Genomic DNA, 24,528 nt, shown 5'->3' with positions numbered 1-24,528 from the left:
GGCGGGAACACTTTTTCTTTTGTTTTGCCTTGCGACTGTCATGCGGCGGTATGCCTTGCGAGCGTACGACCGCCGCAGGACTCTAATAAAAGATAAGCGCGACAATATAACGACCTTTAAAGACGTTCATACCGAAAATCGATAGCGATCGACATCGTTTCATAAAGAAATTTAAATAACAACCAAGTTACCTCGATATCGATTGATAAATATTTTTGACGACACATCGACATTAAAAATAGTGGGTTCTACTTTACCGACCTGTCATAATCATTCAAAAAAGCTAAAAAAAAGCCACCTCACCCACCACCCACCTTGCCACCCACTCTTCCTGTTCATGTTTATTATGATTTTTTTTGTAATCATTTCCTAAATTGGGAATTGAACTTACATTTATAGGAACTGGGAGATGTTATGTTGATATAGTTACTTACTGAGTCACACGGTATTACAATGATTATGGGTGGCCAAATGCATTCAAATACCCAACAAATTACTAGCCTTTAGCAGTTTCCAAAGCCACAACAGAATTATTAAAAAATGTATCCGGCTTTGACGAACTGAATATACATCATATTGAGAAACCATAATGAATCAAATAAAACATATTTAATCAAATAAAGTTCGGATCTTTCACAGGGTTCCCGAACGGAGTGAGTTTTGTCGGTGAACGGAAATAACGCAACACGACGGTGGCTTCCTACTGCCAATAATAATGTCCAGAATACCTACCAATATGTATTTCTGCTGATATTGCTGTCCCGGGGGAGCAATCCGGTGAGCTGTGGCCTAATCCGGACCTAGGAAGCATTTTTCAAGGAATTTTCGTGCTCGGAGAAATCCAAGGAGTAACCGTCTTGATTTATCCTTGGTTTCATTTTATTTTTTTCTAATTCGAGCAAAACCAAAACATTGCTCCTGTCATATGAGATATCAGAACACCTTTACTCAGCTTCACCCAACGATACCGAACAAAACGGTAAAGGAGTGTCGTGACTAATCTTTGTTCTTCGATATCAATATGCAAAGTTACGTTGATATCGGAAATTGAATATGTTCCGATAAATATTCTCGAAGAAAACCAAAGTTCAAGCGACAACATGAAATTTAACGAAATTAAGTTACGTTTCGGTAAAGGTTTTTATCTTTTGACCGATAAAGGACATTTATCAAGTTTCGTTATCGATCGATGAAGTTGTTTGAATATATGTAAAGTAATTATCAGTAAAGAATAGTCGACGTTATTCTTTATATTTTGGTAAAGAACTTTAACGAAATTTGTGAAATGGTTGACCGGGTCTCTTCATCGACTCTCTCTCTTCTGTAAATTAAAGTGACAAGATGCAAATAAATTCAATCGAACTTTTTTACACTTAGACACTAGATTGCATCGCAACCTAGCGATATTTGCATCTTGTCACTTTAATTTGCAGAAGAGAGAGTTGATGAAGAGAACTCTCGCATGTTACTTTCGCCCTTATTTAAACTCAATCTAGAAATGGGTAAGAGCAAGATGCAGCAACTTCGAGCAAGTTCAACCCAAGGAGAATACATTTTACTAAGGTGGCGCAGATAAACATTGCAAACCACTGGTTGTCTCTTCCATTCTTCTGGGCCCTGTAGCATAATCGGGCTAATAATATTAGCTACAAGTTACAAGTTACAAGTACTAATATTACAAGTGCTAATAATTTGTGTTGCATAAAGGCTCAATTTTCCACTAATATTATTAGCACTTGTAATATTAGTGACCATGAAAATACAAGTTGTTTTGGTTCATTTACCTGTCAAAATTCATCCGACAGTTCACTATTAATTTGAAATGGCAGTTGATGTTTGTTTATATTCTGCATTTTCCGCGTAACATCCGGAAATAACTTCATTTATTCCGAAGTTTTGCATTCTTTATACGATAGATGAAGAAAAACATGTGCTGTTTGGATAATTTTCGGCCGCTCTGACGAAATGTTTTTTTTTACTAAGTATGGCACTGCAAGTACCTAGATTTGTAGTAAAATGTCCCAAAGATTTAATAGTACTGGTTGAAAAACAATGTATAAAGATTTAGCAACATGTATTATGCTTCTTGTTAAAATCCGAAGTGATCTGGGATACAAAAAATGATCTTTTACCTACTTTTATATGTCGCCTCAACTCGATTCGAGTTAGTGTATGTATATTGTAGCTCTTGATTAGCTTAATGATGCGCAATACATACAAGCAATTGATTCAAATTTATTTCGCATCTGCAACTTTACCTGTGCTTATGCAGTGACCATAATATATAACTTTACCAAGAACCTCCAATCAAAGATGGTTATTGTAGAAACTTTAGAGAACTTGAGAGACTCAGCAGAAATTATATTTTGGATGCAAAGTGTACATCAACGAAATTTTCTTTTCAATGAGTTTCGAATACATACTGCCAAATTTAATCGTCGAAAACTGGAATTAAGGTAGACATGTTAGATAAATAATATCTTTTGAGTTCATCAAAATGGTAAATCGATATATTCAAAACTAAATATGACTTCTGCAATACTTTAAATCTAACTTGTAAATTATTTTACAGGACCTTTGAGACTTGTAATCAAAAGTACAAGTCATAGCTAATATTTTATACTTGTAGTTTGTTCATGCAACATACACTTGTAAATTCTACTAATAATATTAGTCCAACCGACTTGTAGTATTGGACTTGTAACTTGTACTTGTAGTATTTTTATGCAACAAAAAAATATAAGTTACAAGCTACAAGACTAATATTATTAGTAAAATTTTCATTATGCTACAGGCCCCTGGTGTTCTTAGGGGCTGTCCATTAATTACGTAAGGGAAATTTTACGATTTTTGGACACCCCCACCCCCCTTTGTAAGATTTTTTGTATGAGAACCCAACTATTTTTGTATGGCGCGTAAGATTTCTCAAACCCCCCCTCCCTCTATAAACCCTTACGTAATTAATGGACAGCCCCTTATTTATAAAACTGAAATAGTGACGTCACTATTTTAGTTGCATAAGAACACCAGAAGCGTGGAAGAGACAACCAGTGGTTTGCAATGTTTATCTGCGCCACCTTAGTAAAATGAAATGTATTCTCCTTGAGTTCAACCTGCGTCGTTGAACAGGACTATAGGGCACTGCATGAAATTCTCTCCTTCTCTTTCACTCTTACAGAAATTTTGTAAGGGAACGTTCAAAAATTACGTCCAACATTTGGGGGAGGGGGGGGTCTGGAAATCCCGAAAAACGATGGACGTAATATTTGAATCTTCCCTAAACAACAAGGCCAACAAACGTCAAAATCCCATACAAAATCACAACAGTGCAGTGCCCTATTCTTTTTTACAGTGTGTAATTCCAAAAGCCGAACAGTTTTACCCACCGCACAGTGGGAAAAATCGACCCAAAAAAACGGGTCTTTTAACGCCGCTGGTTTCGGTACGTGAAGTTGACCATTTCTGACGTAAAAAATTACGAGAAATCGATTGGTGCTAAATTCATTCACCGCACGGCACGGGAAGTGGTCCATTTTGCCCTATTTTCTCCTTTTTTCATACAAAAAGAGAATCAAAATGTACTTTTAAACAGCTAACGCGACTGTAGATAATTGAAAATAGCTGCAGGTGTAAGTAGAGGTTAATAGAAATCATAAACATACATGAAGGATCCTTTTAAATGCTTATTTTGCCCCATATGCCCCAACACCTGCTGGAAATTCTGAATTTTACATGATTATGAATAGATTTTTATTGTTACTGATTTGAATTTCATTTTAGTTGCATTAACAAAAAGCGCTAGATCTGTTATCACCAGAATCATCTTTGGGAGTTGTCCAATTTGCCCCATTGTGCCCTATTATCATAGAAAAATGAGATTTTAAATGTATTTATAAGAAACAGATACTGTAATGGAACGTTGAAATTAGTTTTAGGTGCAATTGGAAGCTAACAGCTATCATGCGCATAAATGAAAGAAATTTCCCTATTTTGCCTTATATGCCCCTAAAATTGCTGGATGATAACATTTTTCTATTGTTTTGTTATGTCACTGGTTGCAATACATGAAGTCCTAGATCATTTTTTATATGTACAAATACGGGTTATCGATAAGTTTTAGAATCATCCACGGGAGGGTACAAATAGATGTCCATTTCACCCCAATTTGCCCTGATTTGTTGTCATCGATTTCCCCCATTTGCTTATGTCCGAATTGATGGACTTTTGTTACCAATCGGAATCGAAAGGACAGTTAAAACATATGACTCTGGTGGGGAATAAAGGGTGTAATAAGCATTAACCTTTATCTTAATTTGTGGCAAATATGCACGCAACTGATTAAATGAGGCATCTTAAATATAAACAATTTGATGCTTTGAGACGCCCTATTTATTAGTTTAGCGCATATGTGACATATTTTATAAAATGCTTATTATGCCCTTAATTCCCCACCAAAAGCTGAAATTATAGAAAAAGTCATATATATGTCTTATGTATTGGTTTCAGTACCAATGCTAATAAGGGAAATTTATTTATTCATTACTTGACAAAAAATCAGGGCAAATTGATTTATTCATTACATGAAAAAAATCAGGGCGAATTGGGGTGAAATGGACAGCTATTTATACCATTCCGAGAATGATTGTAGTATTAATCGGTAAACCGCATTTGCATACATAAAAAATGATCCAGGGCTTCATGTTTTGCATCCAGCGACATTACAAAACCATACAAAATATGTTATTATCCAGCAGTTTTAGGGGAATGTAGGGTAAAATAGGGAAATTTCTTTCTTATATGCGCATGATAACTGTTAGTTTCCAATTGCACCTAAAACTAATTTCAACGTTCCATAGCAATATATGTCTTCCATAAATACATTTTAAATCTCATTTTTCATGAAAATAGGGCAAAATGGGGCAAATTGGACAACCCCCGAAGATGATTCTGGTGATAAAAGCTCTAGCGCTTTTTGTTTATGCCAAACAAATCAACTTCAAGTCAGTAACATTAAAAATCCATTCATAATTAGGAAAATTGTGAATATCCGACAGTTGTTGGGGCATATGGGGCAAAATAAGCATTTAAAAGGATCTTTCATGTATGTTTATGATTTCTATTAACCTCTAATTACACCTGCAGCTATTTTCAATGATCTACAGTCGCGTTAGCTGTACTTTTACATTTTGATTCTCTTTTTGTACGAAAAAAGGGGAAAATAGGGCAAAATGGACCACTTCCCGTGCCGTGCGGTGAATGAATTTAGCACCAATCTATTGCATCTTGCTTTGCTTTTTAGATTACCGTGCAAATGTTCAATCGTCTAAAATATTTGTTCACACGTCAAACACCAAAGAAAGTAGCAAGTAAACAAACCGATTATGAGCCGATGCACACGGGCGGCGCGTCCACGCAGCGTGCACGCAAGTGCGTCCTGAGTTATTGTACGTGCAGTTGAATCCCGGAATTTTCGACTAGCGAAGTTGGATTTTTCTCCAAATCCATGCGTCGGACCTAACTTCGGAAGTGGTGCGCTGTATAGTAAACCTGGTCCGCTATACAGCGCACCACTTCCGAAGTTAGGTCCGACGCACGGATTTGGAGAAAAATCCAACTTCGCTAGTCGAAAATTCCGGGATTCAACTGCACGTACAATACACACAATCAAATGGGAGGATGCACACGAGAACGCAACGCTACCGCACCGCAACCGCGCCGCACCGTGTGCGTCACGCAATGTCAACGCATGCCCCACAGGAACGCTGCGGCGACGCAGCGTGAATTCACGCAGCGTCAAGTAACGCTCGTGTGCATCGGCTCTATTCCATGCACCACCCAAAAAGTGTAACCAACGCTTAAAATTTCTAGTAGCGAAACGAACCAATGTATGCTGAAACTGGTGGGAACATATTGTGGTGTGACAAAAAATTTCTGCAGGGGGTCGAATACGGTGCAAAAAAGCAATATTTCTCGTATTTTTTTACGTCAGAAATGGTCAACTTCACGTACCGAAACCAGCGGCGTTAAAAGATCCGTTTTTTGGGTCGATTTTTCCCACTGTGCACCGCTTCGGGTTGAACTTGAAAGAGTGCTTGTTTAGGACACAGTGGAGAGGAAGTCAGAATAAAATTTTTGGTTTGGTTTGGTCGGATGGGAATAAAGCCGCTTCAGCAAAATGACTAAACGCCCGGGTCCTCTTATGGAGGATTCGTACAACGATGACGCCCTGGAGCTGTAAGTATATTTAAGTGCAATGAGCCTCTGCACGAATCTGGCCTACTGCTCACTCCCACAGAAAACATGAAAACAGCGCGCACAGTAAAAGTCAAATTTGACTTTTACTGTGCGCGCTGTTTTTAAATGTCCTGTGGGAGTGAGCAGGACAGGGCAAATTCGTGCAGAGGCTCATGGGCCTTTTCATTTGACGTCTTAAATCAGCTGATTGTTCGGGCGTTTGACAGTTCTTCTATGAAGATGACACGTTCTTGTTAGCAGCTGTTGTTCAAGCTTTGTAAACAAATGCATGCACGGATCTGTCACATGAAAAGGCCTATTTCCAACTGCTATAACCTTCCCCTTTCCCCTTCCGCAGTCCCCACGAAGATTTTTCCGCGTACTGCCGGTTGTGCTTTTCCATCTCCCAGCTGGAGCCGCTGTTTGCGACCCGGCAGGACGACAACTACCAACTGATCGGCATGATCGAAATGTGCGCCGGAATCAAGCTGAGCGCCAAGACGGACAGTCCGTCGTCGATCTGTCTGCAGTGTCGGCTGACGATGGACGAATTCTTCAACTTTCGGAAGCTGTGCCAGCGCCTGAATCGGGTGTACCGGCGCAAACGCAACGAAGCGGCCGTATCGAAGGCAAATGCGGCGTTGGAGTACCATCAGGGTGGAGCAGCGCTGGTGGCCCTCGCAGTACCTGAAGTAGTAGTGGCGGAGCAGGTGCCGGTTGTACACGACATCGATCTAGTAGCGGCAGAAGGTAGGTCCGTTGGGAAAAGGGAGGAAGAGATCTTATATTATTTTAACTTTATTTTCATTAATATCCAAAATTCACCATCAAATTGTTTGAAATGTGTTTTTCTCGTTTGTATCTACAGATATTTCCGAGAATCCGTCACCAATGGAAGAAGACATAAAGGACGAAACGTGTGCCACGATGGTTGCTCCTGAACCATCCGCTCTGGAGGCTTCCGCGGTTGCCGATGGGGTAGCTCCGGAATCGTTCATTGTGCACGAACTGTCCGACGAGGACGAGGACGACGATGATGTGCAGATAACGTCGGTGGATACGATTCCGGTGACGTTCGATTTGAGCGAAGATAACGATGATCCGTTTATCAAGATGGCCAACGATTGGTACTGCTGCAAGGCTTGCTCTCGCCTGTATCAGGCGTTTCCCCAGCTGGTGGAGCATCTTAGGGATGTACATCCGGAAAAAGCGGAGACATTGCGTCACCGAACCAAAGAGCCCTACTTCCGGGTCAAAGATGCCGATCTGCAGACGGTACAGTACGGGTCGAACAACTACTACAAGTGTGACCTGTGCGACACCATTTGGAGTAGCAAGACTCCTATTATGAGGCACCGCTGGAGATATCACGGCGCCTTTGACGATTGTCGGAAAACTTACTGCCGAGAGGCGGGCTGCGAGAGCTTCTTCATGGATCATCAGGCGGTCAGTCGCCATCTGGAGGTTGTCCATGGGCGCGTACGAAAGGCCCGAAAGAAGCCTGCCGCAGTGGCGAGTGCAGCGACGAATGGTGGTCCTCCTGCTGGCGACAGTGGGGTTGCGCACGACGATGACGTGGTGCTTATTACGAACGAATATCCCCAGCAGGTCAATGCTCCACCGTCGTAGGTTTGGTCTATCCGTTCGATGATTGCGGTAAGTAGAACTAGATACAACAACTTTTATGTCGTACATACTATTCTATTACACTCTTAGTGTAATTTCTAATAATACAACTCGTGGAAATAATCTTGCGTTAGTAATTTGTGAAAGAACTTTTTTCCATCCTCGTTCGCATTAGTTTGAACACTCAGTTGGTCTTGAGTGTTTTCTGACTTATTACTGGCAGATTGATCATGGATCACGTATCATCGTATTTCAAATTTAATTCCGGATTCCATTCCTTCTGATTTACTTTTGATTTGGACATAAGTCATTGCAAATACACGTTTGAAACACACGCAAATTCATAACATCTGGATTTCTTCCGGTGAATTCTTCGATTCGGTTCCGTTGACCATCCGGAAGCGCTTGATGGACCTTCTCGACGTACGCTTCAAAGTCAACGAATGCGTCAAAAGCTTCTCCTTTGGACTTCCAGGTCATGACCCGATGGCTTCTCCAGCCACGATCGGAGCTCCGTCCGGGCCTGAGTCCTTACCTACACTAAGGGACTTTGCTATCCCCGCAAGTTCCTCATCGAAGACTCTCTCTTCATCGCCAGCTTTACCCCAGCTATCCTACGAAAGGAGGCCAAGGACTGAGATGACGTGAAAAACCTCTCGGTGATCCCCTCCAGATTTTATAGAAATTAATTTATTTATTATTCTAAATAAAATTATATAATTTAGTCCAGATGTCCAAGCAATCGTGACTTCAGCCGGAGGATTCTCTGCAACGTATTTCCATAGGTCTTCTCGTTCCAACAGCATCTCAGCTTCAAAACTCCATTGCGGATAATTTCCGTTGGTTAGCTTCTCGATTCCCAGCTTGGTATCCATTTTCGATCGAAATTTTTCTTCTTCTTGAAAAACGTCAAGCCTTTTCGCACCTAGCCTACTGGGCCCATAACCTCTTAGAGAGCGAGGAAGTAAAACACGTGTGGCTAGTGTAACGATCAGTATAGGAATGAATTTATTAACAGTGATTGTAATGACTATAAATTATCAAGGCTACCATGATGTGTACATCTAACAAGTCTTTGGTAATGACCCAAAGTAGTGCACTGAGGATATTTTCCGTATAAGTTTTATGTTTCAGACTACATAATTTTTTGCAATTTGAGCTTTCAAATAAAAAGCATAACGTTGACACATAAAAATTATAAGATCAGTCAGATTAAAAATTTATATTTGAGATTAAATAAAGTTTATTTCTCTGCCAAATAAAATGTATGTGTGGGGCTTATGATAAGTATGTCTCGGATCGCCATAATATTTATGATTTTTTGAAATAAATATTATAAGTAAAACAATAATCATATATTTGTAAACAATTTATTTATGCCATAATCAACAAAGAAAATAAATATGATTAGATTCCACTATTTCCATGGATAATTCCGCAAAATGATTGAACAAAGCCGAAGTACTGTGCGTACGACATTGTGAACTCCAAGGCATTCCAAAAAGAACCATGTAGCATAATTTGTTGCATCCGTTAGGACCTTTCCTGCTGCTCAAGCTGCTGCTGATGATCTGGAACTGCCGGTTCGGTGCCAATTCCGCTGAATTTCCCCTGCCAACGTTCCGATCCTACCCTTATCGACTTTGATACCGTTGTTGATGAGATCCGGACAACAGAAAGTCTGCCGGAACTGGCTGCTGCTGGTGCGGGATAATTACATGCGGGTGTAGGCGCTTCTACTGTTGCTGCTGGGTGATCCGGTACTAACGATTAACGGAATCGGAATTTTGGGGCTCACATCGTTTACCCAGGTGCGGCTGCCTAATCGTTTCCGAGCTGGCGGTGATGGTAATCCAGTCTGTTGTCAAAGTGGCTTTTGCGGGAGACATCCGGATGCGGTGGTCCAACGATCCTACTGCTCCTACTGCTGTTGCTGCTGGATGTTCCGGTACCAGCGATCATCGAACATTGGGATTTTTTTTGACCAGCTACAGATGCTGAACCGTTTCCGAGTTGGCGGTAGGGCTGACGATGAGGATAATCCAGTCTGATATAGAAATTGCTTTTACGGGAGACATTTAAAACGGTGGTACAGCGGTCCTGGTTGGGTTGCAAAATACATACTATCTATTAAACAATCAATAGTCACTGTTTAATCAGTTATTTACCTCTATTCAGATGCAGTTCCGTAGCAAAATTGATGACGCTATCTTTTGGCGGCATCACGAGCAAGACAGCCCAAACTTTGAAATTATAAGTGAAATTATATATATTCTTAACTATAACAAAACAATTATAACTTTTATGTTTGCCCAAACATAACCATAATAAGGAGCCTCATGATAAATAATGCTTCCATTATACTTTGTATGTTGGCACACATAAAACGAATTCTCAAGAAGTCTTATAATTAGTATGTTTCTTAGCTTTATATATTTAAACTTTGCAATTTTGTCAGTGTGCTTATCCATCGTATTTTAGAAGTTAATCTGCTCCAGCGGCTTTGTTGTTTTTCAACCGGCTAACCTCCTCGTCAATTTCTTGGGAGTTAGGGGTTGGAAATCTTTCGTCCTGTGCACGTACACTCAAATTATTTGACTGATAGATTATATGTGCGCTAACCACATAGATTGCCGGCGAGAGAGAGAATCGCCCGTTTATGTGCAAGTAATAAAATCTATAAGTAAGATAAATGATATTTATTATCACTGAAATACATTTCAAGTGTAGCAGCATAACACACAATCTTGCGCACATAAAATTTAAAAGATAGAATGACCACAAGAAAACACAATGGCGCGTGAATGTTTTGCTCGAAAACGTGTTGTTAATTAAATAATCGGAAAATTGGAAGTTTTCAGAGGTAATTATAACATATTGCGTTCATTAAATTGTTAAGGGTGTGAACCATTTCGCTTATTCGTTTAACTTTTAGTTAAAATTTGACACTTCGGTTGTTATTTTGCGTCCGGTTAAAAATAACCCTACTCCCGAGCAGGGTTAGTCTTGACAGTTCGATAGTTATTTTTTGTTCACAATGATTTGGCTGCGTACTGTATTTTGTTCCAAATAACTACTCGTCTGTCAAATTTCAAATGGGCCGTCCTCGTACAAGGAGAATACATTTTACTAAGGTGGCGCAGATAAACATTGCAAACCACTGGTTGTCTCTTCCACTCTTCTGGTGTTCTTATGCAACTAAAATAGTGACGTCACTATTTTAGTTCCATAAGAACACCAGAAGAATGGAAGAGACAACCAGTGGTTTGCAATGTTTATCTGCGCCACCTTAGTAAAATGTATTCTCCTTGGTCCTCGTAGTTATTTTTTAGCCATCCGATGCAAAATAACTACCGAAGTGTCAAATTTTAACTAAAAGTTAAACGAATAAGCGAAATGGTTCACACCCTAAGTGATTAAAACAGTGGCTCGAACAGTGGGTAATTTATTTTTCAGATTTAATCCATCGCTTCAGAACCACAAGGAAAGAAGAACTGAGGATTCTCGAACATCCATCTGAAGTTGAAACTGGAACGGATTGAATGACCGGATTACAGTCTGTAAGTTCATTCCTGGTGATCACCAACGCAAGTTCCGTCATGCCAACACAACCATCCGGCCACCGAGACGGCCCCATAGTGGATCACGAGGCGATTATCCCAACCGCTGAAGGAACTGGCGGAGCGCACGACGAGGCACTTTATGCTCTTCCCCAATAATAGCTTTACACGCTAACCCCCAGCTACCCAGATTGATGTCAAAGCGACCCAGATCGAGCAAAACTGCAGTTACTCTAAAGTGGGTAAAGGTACCTTTACTCAAATCTGGGTTACCGGTATTGGCTGCAAAATCTGGGTAAAGGATACCCTGATTTAGACGTTTCTCATCAGGGTATTCTGTACCCATTTTTACATAAATGAGTAAGCATGCACAATGTCATCCCCCACTCAATTTTATTTTTCGGACGGAAAAGAAAATCTCACTAAAATAAAACTCATTGGCGATTTATTAGTGTCTTCAGTTTTCTATCACTAATATAAAGGAATTTATCGCAGAATGGCTTGTTCGACGATGGAGATGATCCATATTTGAATTTGGTAGCCTGCATACATCTTTGTGTAGATTTTCACGCCAAGCTGGCCAGATCCTAAATGTATGAGAAAACAGAATTAGCGAATAAATCAATTATTGGCTGGAGAAAAAACATACCTTTGACTATTGCAGAAGGTGTTCAATTCGTTTATCCAGCATCGGGCTTCTTCCTCCCGCGACTACTCCTAACCTTGCCATTTTTTTTCCAGTCGGCAAGCGGCGCAGAATGCCTGAAAAAGTTTAGGATAGGTGAGAGCATGATTGAATGGACAAAATGAATTACTTACCACCAGTCAGCAGGTTGCTGTTTCCGCCATCCAAAGTTCCTTCGTGGCCGCTCATTTTTCGGTTTGAACTCCGCCGCGAACAATGCGAAAAAAATTGTCCCAAGTCCCATTTACCCAGATTTTGACGTCTTACTAACAACAAGAAAAAAATGGGTATCGAGATTTCCGCGAAGACCCCTCTACCCACAATCAGAGTAAACCTTACTCTTCTGGTGTGAGATCCGTTACCCAGATTTTGACAGCTGCGAATAACATAAAAATCCGGGTAGAATCGACCCAATCGATGGGTAGTTTCAGGTTAGCGTGTAGCATTGTTTAACAAATAAAACCAGCGCGATCACTGATTATTCAACTTTGGCATTTATTTCTATTTTAAAATCAATCCCACGTGTAAATAGCTGTATTATTCTTTCCAATGTAAACTATGCGGTGAACGATTAAAAACCAAAAGTGACGCACTTAAATTCTATCATGATTGAATCGACAAAAATTTGATAGCGCTGCACACATTTTTCAAGTGCAAAAGCAATTGGTCACAATCTAAGTGCAGAACTTTTAAATTTAATGTGTTATTTATTCTGAGTATACTCCTAGATCTGTTTCCACGCCATTGAGGTGCTCATCGTATTACTGCCGCCACCTCACGCTCGCTTGTGAGAAGATTCCCGTGATTGTCTCGGTACATGTCGGCTTGTGGCACAAAGCCCCTGCGCAAGCGGTTCAGCTTCTCGTAGAACTTCCGCCCGTTCAAAAGTTTGGGGTCACCCCCTCAAAAACATGTCATTTTTTTAGGCCCATATCTCCGCCAATTTGCGTCCGATTTCAAAACCCAAGGTTTCATTCAAAAGATAATAAGTCAAAGAAACTTTGAACATGATTTAAGAGAAACTTTTTCAAAAAATTTTGTATGTAAACTTAACCCAAAGTTGCCAAATTTTCTAAAAAATGAATATAAACTTACGGCAGTGTCGCTGGAAGTTGGGTTGACCAAATTTCAAGATGAGAGCGGTAATATGACCCATTTTCTATTAGCTTTCAACTGCTTTTTACAGAACTTAGCTAAAAAATCTAGAAAAAAAAGTTATTAAGTAAATTAATCCTTGATGTCATCGACCAAAAGTTTGGGGTCACCCCTCAATATGATGTATCGGTCAAAAGTTTGGGGTCACTTTCGTAAAACATGGAAAAGTAATTTGGTGATATCTTCGTCATCTATAGTTCAATTTTAATTATTTTTGGCTCATTTCAAAGATAATAAACTAAATTTACGTTTGATGTCTTCAACTTAACGTATTTAACGATTTTTGTATATAAAAATGTTATGTAAAGTTAGCACATTTTACCACGCTTCAAAAAATGAGGCAACTTTACGTTAAGTTTTAGTATGTAAATTTCAACAAATATGTGTGGTTCAATGTCTATGCAGTAAGTATCATTCATTTTGTTTCAAATAAGCCAAGAAGAATTAAAATTGAATGAAAGATGACAAAGATATCAACAAATCACTTTTCCATGTTTTACGATAGTGACCCCAAACTTTTGGCCGATACAGCATTTTGAGGGGTGACCCCAAACTTTTGGTCGATGACATCAAGGATTAATTTACTTAATAACTTTTTTTCTGGATTTTTTAGCTAAGTTCTGTAAAAAGCAGTTGAAAGCTAATAGAAAATGGGTCATATTACCGCTCTCATCTTAAAATTTGGTCTACCCAACTTCCAGCGACACTGCCGTAAGTTTATATTCATTTTTTAGAAAATTTGGCAACTTTGGGTTATGTTTACATACACAATTTTTCGAAAAAGTTTCTTTTAAATCATGTTCAAAGTTTCTTTGACTTATTATCTTTTGAATGAAATCTTGGGTTTTGAAATCGGACGCAAATTGGCGGAGATATGGGCCTAAAAAAATTACATGTTTTTGAGGGGGTGACCCCAAACTTTTGAACGGGAGTGTATGTCCTTAACGCGGTACAGCTCTTGCATCGCTTCGCGATCTCGTTCTTCCTGCTAGCGCTTCTTCATCCGGAAGATTGAGTTCTGCCTGTTCCGCGCCTGTCTATAACGTGCCTCATTCGCCCTCGTACGGTGTTGCTGAACATTTCGCCCATGCTGCAATCTTCTCGTTTTTCAACTCTTCACATTCGCCATCGTACCAGTCGTTTCTGTGATTCGTAGTTGCGAAGCCTAGTGCTGAAGCCGAGGTACTACCTATGGCGGGTCGGATGTCCCTCCAGCCATCTTCAAAGGTAGCTGCGCCAAGCTGCTTTTCCGTTGGTAGGGCCACTGCTAGCTGCTGCGCGTAGTCACTACGTTACGCAGCTGTTCGATGTTGAGCCGCGGCCCGCGGTGTTCGATTTCGACCCGTGGTAATAACTGTCGAAAGGTTTGAGCGCATGCATACACCGACTAGGTAGTGATCCGAATCTGTATTTGCACTGCGGTAGGTGCGGACATTGATTATATCTGAGAAGAATATACCGTCGATTAGAACATGATCGATCGGGTGATCTCCAGGTAGCTTTGTGGATATCTTGGCGGGAGAAGAAAGTGCTTCAGACTACCATACCACGGGAGGTACATGAGTTTTGTCTAGGAATTTATAATCCTAAAGGGGTCGTCACACAGAAACGGGTTTTAATAAGAGGCGTCTACACTTTAATATCCCTGTTGGGGAAGGGTCTACACAGTAAATCATTGCCCGAAATGATCTGAATGTAGGCCATCAAAATGCCTGTTGAGATCTCTTGATGTTCTATTACGCCAGAGCACTATAAATGTTTATTTAACTTGGGACAATATTTACAAGTTAAAATAGAACATGTAACACAACAGTAAAACTAGTAACAACAGCTCTGCCTGCCTATGATCGCATAACTGTCCCATATGAATTTCAATAATCATTTGCCAAGATTTTGTAGAGGTTATATGATAAATGTAATAAAAACCCAGGGTATAAACGAAAAAAGTTTTCATCGTATATACCGTGACCGGCCCTAATTCTGCGCAGTCCCTAATTCGGCGCACTTTCTCAAATATACAACAAAATCAGGGACGCTAGTTCAATATTAGCTTCAAATATATTTTTTGAATATTGTTTAAATAGTAATGAAAAAGTTTGTGAAGAAAAATTTTTCAAATCAACGACCATTATTTTGTAAAAAAATAAAATGATGTTGCAAGTGCTGGAAATTGCCTGAAATCTGTGTACGTTAGCGAAGGTGCTAAAAAGTTGCCTCGTGAGCTGAAGCATTTTGGGACATAAATAATGAAGAGAATGTCTGCTTTCCCATGCGCATCCTGTACTGCTGTCTTCGAGGAATCAGAATCGCCAAAAAACAATTGAGTTTTCTTCTTCTTTTCTTAATCTTCTTGTTCTTCTTAGGTGCGCAGAATTAGGAACCGGTATTAAATAGTGGTCCTAATTCTGTGCAGACATTTCAACACTAAGTTTTTAACATATAATTAATAAACAAACATCATATAAATGCCACCATAGTTGTAACTAGGATATTCTATGTTTCTAGCAATCCGGTGAATGTAATTACGTCTCAACAAGTTAGTTTATAAACTTCGAAGGCTAGTTTACGATTCTTGCATTTTTGATCTGATAGTTCGGCCGGAACAACCACTTGTTTCAAACATTTTCTATCAACCTCGGGGCAAATTTTATGTATTCGTGCCAGCATTCGTCAAATGCGATATATGATGTGAGTTTACATGAAATTTTCAGTAGAAACCCTGGAGTTAGACAAGAAAGAAGTCTCAGTTTGCAAACAAAGATTGTGCCACCTTGTCATGGCGAAAAAGTTTATATTGCCTTTAGAAATGAAAGTAAATTTTACTAATATGTGCATATGCGGATAACTAAAAAGCTTTACGTAGTAGTATTCGATAATGCTAATGCTACAAAATCCTTTCGTGTATTATGATTGAAATTCCCTTTGCTTAGTAACCAAAGTAGGTAGTATCAATGTTGGGGACATGCAAAGTTCTAATGTGGTCGTAATGTCGTATAAAAGTTGAAAATGAAGTATTCAATTGAATTCCATCTATGCATCATGTTCTCATTGCAATATGATATCTTTTTAGAGTTTTTCCCATGTGCGCAGAATTAGGAACATTAGTGCGCAGAATAAGGAACATTCCAAAAAAGGGTGCGCAGAATTAGGAACAAAGACACACTTTAGAATTTTCATGATTTTACATATAATTTGAGTGTTTTGTATAAGAATTATATTTTTCCCTTATTTACAAAGCTAATAACTATGTGCAGTCAAAAATTCAGCCAAAATGGTTTGATTTGGAATTTGTTACAGCTGATTGAAATTGAAAAAGTGTTAGGTGCGCAGAATATGGGCCCTCCACGGTAGTATATTTGAAAATAAAACTAACATTTATTAAAGTCAATCACTGATCACTAATCAGTGGATCCTTCGTCGCCGGAACGCTATCATTGGAAATGAACACCACATCATCGTCGTCGTCTGCATTGCCGTTAGAAGCGTCCCCTTCGGCTGCGGTTGCTTCCACCGGTAGTTTCCTCTTCTTCCAGGGTTTTGCTAGCTGATGTCCGTGTATTATCTCTCGGTGCCGATTCAGTGCTTTCTTCTCCATGCAGAAGCTCCTGCAGCCCGCCACTCGGCAGTGGATCTCCCGGCAATCGTTAAACAGACCGTGATACCGCCAGCGGTGTCGCTTGACGGCCAGCACACTGGCCAGCAGCGTATCGCACAGGTCACACTTTACGAAGACTTGATTTTCAAACTTAACAGTTTGCAGTTCGTTGACGTTCACCTTATAATATGATTCCTTTACCAACTCTCGCAAGGCTCTTGCTTCCTCCGGATGTACTTCACGAAGATGCTTCGCCAGTTGGACGAACGTCTGGTACATGCCTGAACACAACTTGCACCGGAACCAATCGTTGGCCATTGTGCTGAATGTGTCGCTGTGTTGCTCATTCATTTCCACATCGTTCGAGTTGGTTTCCTCAACGCCGATCCATTCCACATCATCTTCGTTCTCATCGGGCAGTTCATGCACGGTGAATGATTCGGGATCAACTGAATTCCCGTCGTCATCTACCGAGGCTTCAAACGCCGAGGGTTCCGCGGCAACTACTGTTGCACATGTTTCGTCCGGTAGCTCCGCTGAAGCAGGTGGATTGGGTGCTACTTCCGGTACAACATCCTGCTGCTTATACACGTCAGCTTCGCCTCTTGTATTCTCTTCGTGATGGTAACCCATACTCACCGACACGACTCCATTCATTTTCGTCTTTTTTCGCTGGTACACCCGGTTCAAGCGCTGGCATTGCTTCCGAAAGTTGTAGAATTCGTCCATCATGTACCGGCACTGGAGACAGAGCGACGACGGACTGTCCGTCCTGGCGGTTAGTTTAATTCCGGTGCACAATTCGATTATGCTGAGCAACTGGTAGTTTACCTCCTGACCATTCCCTAGCAGAGGTTCCAGCTGGGAGATGGAAAAGCATAACCGACAGTACGAGGCAAAATCTTCGTGCGGTCTGGAGAAGAACAGTGGGGTTAATTTTCAGCGGTTATACACATCACAAACTGCGAATTGTTCCGTTGCGGAATGTATGTACTTACAGCTGAAGAAATTGATCGTTGAAGGATTCGTTTGCGAAAGCGCCTGATGAATCGTTCATAGTCATGCGAAGTTGAATCCACTATATCACACCAATTCTGGGAGGTATAATAAACAGTCGTAAACAGGTATCGTGTTATCTCAAAAATTGTTCTGAAATGATTAAAATTGGTAATTTTCTTTGCAATTACACGCGTACTGATTATAAATTTGTTGAGTCGTCCGAAGAAACAAGAAACAAAAATAATTCGGGAGTAATTCGCAAATAGGGCTTAACTAACAAAGCAATAACAATGCGAAAACAACAGCCGAATTTTGCTGATCAAATTTCAATTCCTATTTAGGAGTAATACAGAATAATTCAACTTAAATAAGGTTAATTGATACAGTTCTGACATAGTTTCTTGTTTTTCTAAGAACACTGCACGAATTTGATATTTTTTTGCATTAAAAATTGCATTTATTTAATTACGCCTGAATTGATACCTGAGAATGTTAATTTCGCCCAATACTATGCGCCTCGAATCGATAGCATTTTCAGAATCGCCTTTTACTATTCGCCTTGTTTATGATTTTGACAGAATTTCTCCATTTGCTTTCGCCGTGTTTACGTTTTGATTTCAGTTTCGCCTTCTACTATCGCCGTGTTTACGTGTTGATTTCAGTTTCGCCGTTCACTTTCGTAAACAAAACACCAAACAAAACAAAGGAGTAGAAGGCGTAATTCTTGTTTTTGTTCGTTTGGAATAGAATGGAATTACGCCTTTCACTCAATCAGTGATTTTCAATAGTTAGAAAAGTGATATCAAGGAAATTTTGTGAGCATTTAGAAGACAAATCTAGCTTCTTTTCACTCCTGCAATTACTCAAATTGTGTACATTTTGTTGGTTACGGCTTTTTCGCTAATTATTACGGAATTATTGTTTGACAATTTTCTGTTTACACAACACACTACACGTTCGTTTAAATCGACTGAAAAGGAGGATACTCGCCGAAAAGTGCATAATGCAACCGAATTTCAGTCTGGGGCGTTTCGTTCAGTGTAGGTAATTGTGTTCATTTCACTGAACGAAAATCCCCGCCATAAATTGAATGAAAAGTGCTTCATTGGAGCCCCATGCCTAAAATCGGATGATTTGTAGAAGGCCGTCATTCAATTCCAGATCTGACAGATACAAAACAAGCGATGTGGAAATCATTCAATGTTATAATAGGGTCCTAAACTGCCCATAACTGCATAACAGTCACATTCGACAAAAGTAGGCATTGGAGAAAATGGAGTTTAAAGTTGGCAACATGTGCTAGTATGAAAACGAAACGAATTTTCAAAAATTTGATAATAATTCAAAATTAATCCTTTTGCACTGAAATTTTCTACAGCTCTTCTTGCTTGCTGGATGAATAATTAAAAAAATAATCTGACCAAAATATGATTGATGGTACGATATGGGGCCAGTGTTTATTTCCAGTGTGACTGTTATGCGATCACATTCATGAATATTAGCCAATGAGACAAAACGACTTGGTATTTGTTTCACATTTTGCAGAACAAACTTATAAAGTTCATTTGGGTGGATGAAAGTACTGATGATTAGGAGACGATCCCCGGTATTAACTCAATATTGTCGAAAACTGCAAATGTTACAATTATGCAGTTATGGGCAGTAAAGTTAAAGACGAAATCTCGCTTATATTGAATAATACGATCCAGCATGGTATTCTAATCGGAATTGTACTTTACTCGAACTTGAAAAACAAAGGAATAATGAGAAAATTCGAAATAAGTAAAATGGTAAATAGTTCTACTTTGACATTTGAGGTCAACCTTGTGTGACTGAGCTCGACATTTTTCGCACTGGGATTTCAAAAATGTTCCTATCTGACATACACGGTGAAAAAAGTCACTCAAAGTATGTGTTATAAGTAGGGACGATTCCATCTGGACGAGGTAAACCATCTACTTTAGATCTAGTGCTTTCCAACAACCAGCTCAACATGACGAAACCAATGTCCCGAAATGAACTGTCGTCGGACCATCTTCCTGTCACGTTCGAAATCCAACCCTCAAGTACCCCAGAGCAGCTCACTCCTTCTGTACGATGCTATGCACGTGCCAATTGGGTTACGTTCCAGAGGAAGCTCAATGCCAAATTCGACATGTCCGATCCGTTGATTACGGGTATCCAAGACGAGGCTGGGATTGAAGCTGCTATCAACTATTTCCAAAATAGCGTAATTGAAGCAGAATCGGTGGCAGTCCCAACAGTTGTTCCCAGACCATATCAAGTCGCCCCCATCCCAGAGGAAACGAAACTATTAATCCAATTACGGAACAGGCGACGTCGTCAGTGGATGAGGACCAGAGACCCCTTGCTGAAGGAAATAGTATCGTCTCTGAATACCAACATACGTGAGCAGTGTGCAAAATCCAGGTACAGCAAATTTACTGAGTCGTTATTGACAATGGACCGTCGTGATCATTCTATTTGGCGTATCACTAAAGCGCTGAGGAATAAATGCAAATACAGTCCGCCTTTGCGTAGTGCTGACACGCTTTTTGCCACACCTACTGAGAAAGCAAACCTACTTGCAGAGACCTTTGCTCAAGCACATGACAACCAAATGGATGGCCACAGAGATACCGCTGAAGCTGTCCAAAGGTCCATCGAGCAAATCGACCAATTACTGCCAGTAACCGACAACTCCTGGCTAGTAAAACCAAAGGAGGTCAGCAGGATCATACGTAACTTGAAATCGAAAAAAGCTCCAGGTCATGATGGAGTCAGAAACTGTCTCCTGAAACATCTCCCAAAGAAAGGCCTTGTGTTCCTTGCCAAAACTTTTTCAGCTTGCCTTAAACTGTGCTGTTTCCCAACCAGTTGGAAACATGCTATAGTTGTAGCCATCCCAAAACCAAACAAAGACGCCACTATACCATCCAATTACAGGCCAATCAGCTTACTACCAACGGTCAGTAAACTGTATGAGCGAATCGTCTTAGCGCGCATAGAAAAGCACCTGGAAACAACTAGTATCATCCCGCATGAACAGTTTGGGTTCCGTAAAGGCCATTCTACTAGTCATCAAATTGTACGTTTGGTTGATGAGGTGAGACGAAATTTTCGGCAAGGTTGTTCATCTGGGTTAGTTCTCCTGGATGTTGAAAAAGCATACGATTCTGTGTGGCACGACGCTATTCTTCATAAGATGTTTTTGGGTAACTTTCCTGGCTACATCCTGAAAGTAGTGAGGGAATTCCTAAAAAACCGTACGTTCCAAGTAATGGTTGACGGATGCAAGTCTGAGTGTATGGGAGTGCCCTTCGGAGTTCCTCAAGGCTCGGTTCTGAGCCCAACGTTGTATAACATCTTCTCTGCCGACCTCGCCAAAATCGATGGAGTACATTACTTTTGCTTCGCTGACGACACCGGATTTTTATATTCTCATCGTGACGCACAGGTGGTTGTCGATAAACTCCAACAAGCTCAAGAAAACATCCAGCAGTACCATAAAAAGTGGAAGGTGAAAGCGAACCCGCGGAAATCGCAAGCAATATTCTTCACGCGTAGGAGAAGTCCTAGATATATGCCTCAAAACCAAGTCAACTGTGGAGGCATAGATGTTCCGTGGTCCGAAAACGTGGGATATCTGGGGGTAACTCTGGACAAGAAACTAAACTTCGGATGCCATGTCTCTACCTGCATTCGTAAATGCGATAAACTTACCAAATCACTTTACCCTCTTGTGAATCGTCGTTCTCGTTTGGACACCAGTATTGTGGATTTACCGGCTACTTGTATTCTACCGGTTACTTAAGTAGCCGTTACAAAGTAGCCGTTTTCATATAAAAATCAACTTGATTGTCAAAAAATGAATGTCGCTAAGTAGCTAGTGGTAACGAGGAATAGCGCATACAATAAAAAATGTTTAAAATTGTTTTTAAGTTACTCTTTTTATAAAACGGCTACTTTGGAGGCCATATTGAAGCGACCGGTAGAATACAAGTAGTCGGTAAATCCACAATATTAAGCTGCTCCTGTACAAAACCGTGTTCCGGCCAACAGTTACATACGGATTCCCAGCGTGGTTCAATTGCGCCCGTAGCCATAGGAAGAAAATTCAAGTGAAGCAAAATCGCCTGCTCAAGATGATGCTTAACCTGTCCCCTTTTCATCCCACCGAAGAAGTGCATCACCTTGCTAAGGTGGAACCAATAGACGATTGGTTCCTAAGGTTAATGCCAAAATTTCGCCTTAGCTGCACCGTTTCTGCAAACCCGTTACTGCAAAATTTGATTATCTAAGAACTGTGATATTTTAGAATTAGGCTTTTCTGTATTTCTCCTTTCCGTTAAGCAAATTTGAAGGTTTTTTTGTACATTTTTCCTTATTCGTTAATTTTCAATGTTTTGGCCCTAATGTGTTATATATATTTTTTGTTTATGTCACTGTTGTAAGGTATATCCAAATCTCAGTAATAGATAATAAGTGGACATTGTACGTTGTATGTTAAAGATAAAAGCAAATAAATAATAATAATAATAATAATAATAATAATAAGTAGGGACGAGACAAAAGGCTAAAAAAAATAAAAATTATATATTTTCAACTATGGTTAATAAAAATGTCAAAAAATGAGTAAATATGTACTCTTGAACCATATATTGTGGTTTAAAACAAGAATCCCGATAGGACTTTAGGAGCCTATTATAATCATTCTATTTGGAATCAAAACAAATCTAGATAAGTGTACACCAACTATGTAAGAATCATATCAGGTCTGCTACCGTCAACTCCGGCGGACTCTGCGTGCTCAGAAGCAGGTATACTACCTTTTCGCCCCCTTATATCCGCAGCCATCTGTAGAAAAGCCGCTGCTTTCGCCGAGAAAGCCTCAGGAAGTGAAAGGATCTTCCTCCTCTCAGAGGGGTGCAGAATCCTCCGCACGGTAGCCAACGTAGATCTCCCCCCGGTGGCCAAGATCCACTGGCACGGCATTCAAGAACACCACAATAGCACAATAGGGTCCTAAAATTAAAGACGAAATCTCGCTTATATTGAATAATACGATCAAGCATGGTATTCTAATCGGAATTGTACTTTACTCGAACTTGAAAAACAAAGGAATAATGAGAAAATTTGAAATAAGTAAAATGGTAAATAGTTCTACTTTGACATTTGAGGTCAACCTTGTGTGACTGAGCTCGACATTTTTCGCACTGGGATTTCAAAAATGTTCCTATCTGACATACACGGTGAAAAAAAAATCACTCAAAGTATGTGTTATAAGCTAGGGACGAGACAAAAGGCTAAAAAAATAAAAATTATATATTTTCAACTACGGTTAATAAAAACGTCAAAAATTAAGTAAATATGTACTCTTGAACTATATATTGTGTTTTAAAACAAGAATCCCGATAGGACTTTAGGAGCCTATTAAGAACCGTTTTCGAGCCGGTGATAGTTCAGTCGTACTACGGGCATCAGTACTCGACTGGCTTCGAAACAAATACCCAAACCACCTCCACAGTTATACAGACGGTTCACTGTCGAGCCGAGGTGTTGGCATCGATGTCTCCGGGTCCAATATCAACACAAGCCTCAGCATGTCCCATTTGTGCTCCATCTTCTCGGCCGAAGCTGCCGCCATTCTCATCGGGATCACCATTCCAGCAGATCAGCCCATCCTCGTACTTACCGACTCAGCTAGCGTGGTATCGGCTCTCCAGGCCGAGTCTCCTGTGCATCCATGGATTCAGGATATTATCCGGCTTGCCCCACCAAACACAACTATCGCTTGGATCCCAGGGCATTGCGGCGTTCCGGGTAACACCACAGCTGACCGTCTCGCTGGGGCTGGTGATGCTGCACCGATGTACACCGACAAGGTCCCCCTTCATGACGTTAAAAGATGGATTACCAAGATTTTCCGCGAACAATGGGAAACCGAGTGGTCCCAAAGGGACAACACAGTCTAACTACACAAGATTAAGCCGGATACCGGACCATGGACGGACCTGAGCTCGCTGAGAGAACAGCGGGTTGTATCCCGTTTGCGGACCGGCCATACACGCCTTTCACATAGCATGGGAGGTCCCCCCTTTCACCGGACATGTCTCATTTGCCACACCCACAACACGGCTGAGCACTTTCTGTGTGTCTGCCCCCAATATGAAGTGCACCGCGCAAGTAATGGTCTGACTGGCAGCATCCGTGACATCCTGTGCAACAATACATTGATCCTAGCCAGCGTCATCCGTTTTTTGCAAGATTCTGGACTTTATACTCAGATCTAATTCTGTTTTTACCCTAGTGTTTAATTCATCTTTGGTTATTCTGTATTTGTGTGTATTTGTGTCATAATTGTAACGAAATTTGTGAGCCACTAGGTTGGGCTCGGTAGGATAACATTTTTCCTACCTGACAATGGTGATGAACTAGCCATCTGCGCTAAAAATCACCCTAATAAAGAAAAAAAAAAATCTAGATAAGGATGATTGTCATTCAAAATCCATCCAGTTTTGCGGTTCAAATAGAGATGAAAGTCATTGTAAAATCTAATGTTGCTCATATTGGTGTCATTCTCTTGAATTTGTTCCAATTATTTTTCAAATATCCTAGGAAAAATAAAATCACAACCATTTCAATTAGTTTGAGGGCCGATTTCTTCACCTCGA

The 24,528-nt window shown here is 40.2% G+C and overlaps 3 protein-coding genes and 1 long non-coding RNA gene across 4 annotated transcripts in view; 2 read left to right on the top strand and 2 right to left on the bottom strand.

The window, feature by feature from the left end:
• Positions 1-24,528, top strand: part of LOC109416910 (SH3 domain-containing protein 21) — a 328,588-nt gene that overhangs the window by 66,768 nt on the left and 237,292 nt on the right. The window lies entirely within an intron of this gene.
• On the top strand, positions 6,146-7,983 carry LOC109425522 (uncharacterized; the record flags this gene model as incomplete). Its single annotated transcript, XM_062846715.1, is given in 3 exon segments — positions 6,146-6,234; positions 6,593-6,984; positions 7,103-7,983. Coding segments are annotated over 3 exon segments (1,212 nt in total). The 3' UTR covers positions 7,864-7,983.
• On the bottom strand, positions 9,215-10,718 carry LOC115268331 (uncharacterized). The gene is made up of 2 exons (XR_003898231.2): positions 10,029-10,718; positions 9,215-9,960 (listed from the first exon to the last, which is right to left on the bottom strand). It is a non-coding gene; the product is annotated as an uncharacterized LOC115268331 (long non-coding RNA).
• On the bottom strand, positions 11,849-18,106 carry LOC109425523 (uncharacterized). Its single transcript, XM_062846716.1, has 4 exons — positions 17,854-18,106; positions 12,240-17,768; positions 12,070-12,182; positions 11,849-12,007 (listed from the first exon to the last, which is right to left on the bottom strand). Exons 1-2 carry the CDS (start codon positions 17,916-17,918, stop codon positions 16,649-16,651), a joined length of 1,185 nt encoding a protein of 394 aa, XP_062702700.1. The 5' UTR covers positions 17,919-18,106; the 3' UTR covers positions 11,849-12,007; positions 12,070-12,182; positions 12,240-16,648.

This window comes from Aedes albopictus, chromosome 1 (genome assembly GCF_035046485.1).
Source record: "Aedes albopictus strain Foshan chromosome 1, AalbF5, whole genome shotgun sequence".
Taxonomy (NCBI): domain Eukaryota; kingdom Metazoa; phylum Arthropoda; class Insecta; order Diptera; family Culicidae; genus Aedes; species Aedes albopictus.
Note: the sequence above shows the minus strand (reverse complement) of the source record. Positions and strands in the feature narration are given on the sequence as shown.